General features: G+C 43.1%; 1 protein-coding gene across 1 annotated transcript; it reads left to right on the top strand.

Moving 5' to 3' along the window:
- The first annotated feature begins 521 nt into the window (after positions 1-521).
- LOC125406765 (non-selective voltage-gated ion channel VDAC1) lies at positions 522-1466 on the top strand. Its single transcript, XM_048443845.3, has one exon. It carries the CDS (start codon positions 558-560, stop codon positions 1044-1046), a length of 489 nt encoding a protein of 162 aa, XP_048299802.3. The 5' UTR covers positions 522-557; the 3' UTR covers positions 1047-1466.
- The last annotated feature ends 491 nt before the right edge of the window (positions 1467-1957 follow it).

Below are 1957 nucleotides of genomic sequence, written 5' to 3' on the forward strand. Positions count from 1 at the left end.
AGCCTGGTACTGACATAAAAACAGACAGAGGACAAATGAAACTGAATTGAAGAACTGGATATTTATCTGCACACCTACAAACACCTGATTTTTGCCAAAAAAAGCAAAAGGTTTAGAACGGAATAAAGGAAGCATATTCAACAAATGATGCTGGTGTAAGTGGATATCAAACTCAAGTCCAGATCAAAGAACTCAACATAAAACCAATCACACTGAACCTCATAGAAGAGAAAGTGGGAAGTACACTTGAACACATTGGCACAAGTGACCACGTCTTAAATATAACCTTAGTAGCACAGACACTGAGAGAAACTATTAATAAATGGGACCTTCTGAAGCTGAAAAGCTTCTGTAAAGCAAAGGAGATGGTCAATCAGACAAAACTGCAGCCTACAGAATGGGAAAAGCTCTTCACCAACTCAGTGTCAGACATTAGGCTGATCTTCAAAATATACAAAAAACTCAAAAAATTAATCATCAAAAGGACAAATAATACAATAAAAAGTAGAGTATAGGCCGTAGCTGTCGCTGCTCCCGCCGTCACCACCTCCGAGAAGATGGCTGTGCCTCCCACATATGCTGATCTTGGCAAGTCTGCCAGGGATGTCTTCACCAAGGGCTATGGCTTTGGCTTAATAAAACTTGATTTGAAAACGAAGTCGGAGAATGGATTGGAATTTACCAGCTCAGGCTCCGCCAACACAGAGACCACCAAAGTGAACGGCAGTCTGGAAACCAAGTATAGATGGACTGAGTACGGCCTGACGTTTACAGAAAAGTGGAACACAGACAACACCCTGGGTACCGAGATCACCGTGGAAGACCAGCTCGCGCGTGGGCTGAAGCTGACCTTCGACTCATTCTTCTCACCTAACACTGGGAAAAAGAATGCTAAAATCAAGCCAGGGTACAAGAGGGAGCATATCAACCTGGGCTGTAATGTGGACTTTGACATCGCTGGGCCCTCGATCCGGGGTGCCCTGGTGCTTGGCTATGAGGGCTGGCTCGCTGGCTACCAAATGAATTTTGAGACTTCCAAGTCCTGAGTGACCCAGAGCAACTTTGCAGTTGGCTACAAGACGGATGAATTCCAGCTTCATACTAATGTGAATGATGGGACGGAGTTTGGTGGCTCCATCTACCAGAAGGTGAACAAGAAGTTGGAGACCGCTGTCAATCTCGCCTGGACAGCGGGGAACAGTAACACTCGCTTTGGGATAGCAGCCAAGTACCAGGTCAACCCTGACGCCTGCTTTTCGGCCAAAGTGAACAACTCTAGCCTGATCGGCTTAGGGTACACTCAGACCCTCAAGCCAGGTATCAAGCTGACGCTGTCAGCTCTGCTGGACGGCAAGAACGTCAATGCGGGTGGCCACAAGCTTGGTCTAGGACTAGAATTTCAAGCATAAGTGAATATTGTACAATCGTTAATTTTAAACTATTTTGCAGTATAGCTACCTTCAGAATTTAGTGAACCTTTTAATGTTGTACGTTGGGGATGCGAGAATCGATAAATACCACTTTAGATCTCCAGGTTAAAAAAAAAAAGTAGAGTATAGACCTAAACATAGAACTCTCAACAAATGAATTTAAAATGCTGAAAAACACTTAAGGAAATTCTCAATACCTTTAGCCATCAGAGAAATGCAAACCAAAACGACTCTGAGATTCCATCTTACACCTGTAAGAATGGCCAAGACCAAAAACACTAATGATAACTTATGCTCTAGTGGATGTGGGGTAAAAAGAACACTTCTCCATTACTGGTGGGAGTGCAAGCTGGTATAGCCTCTTTGGATGTTAGTATGGTGATTACTCAGAAAATTAGTAAACAATCTACCTCAAAATCCAGTAATACCACTCTTGGATATATACCCAAATGATGTTCAATCATACCACAAGGACATGTGCTCAACTATGTTCATAGAAGCATTATTTGTCATATCTAGAACCTGGA

This window comes from Myodes glareolus, chromosome 5, assembly GCF_982192425.1.
Source record: "Myodes glareolus chromosome 5, mMyoGla1.1, whole genome shotgun sequence".
Taxonomy (NCBI): Eukaryota; Metazoa; Chordata; class Mammalia; order Rodentia; family Cricetidae; genus Myodes; species Myodes glareolus.

What these genes read in the sequence shown, in the direction of transcription:
- LOC125406765 (XM_048443845.3), top strand. Translation starts at nt 558, where the DNA reads ATGGCTGTGCCTCCCACATATGCTGATCTTGGCAAGTCTGCCAGGGAT.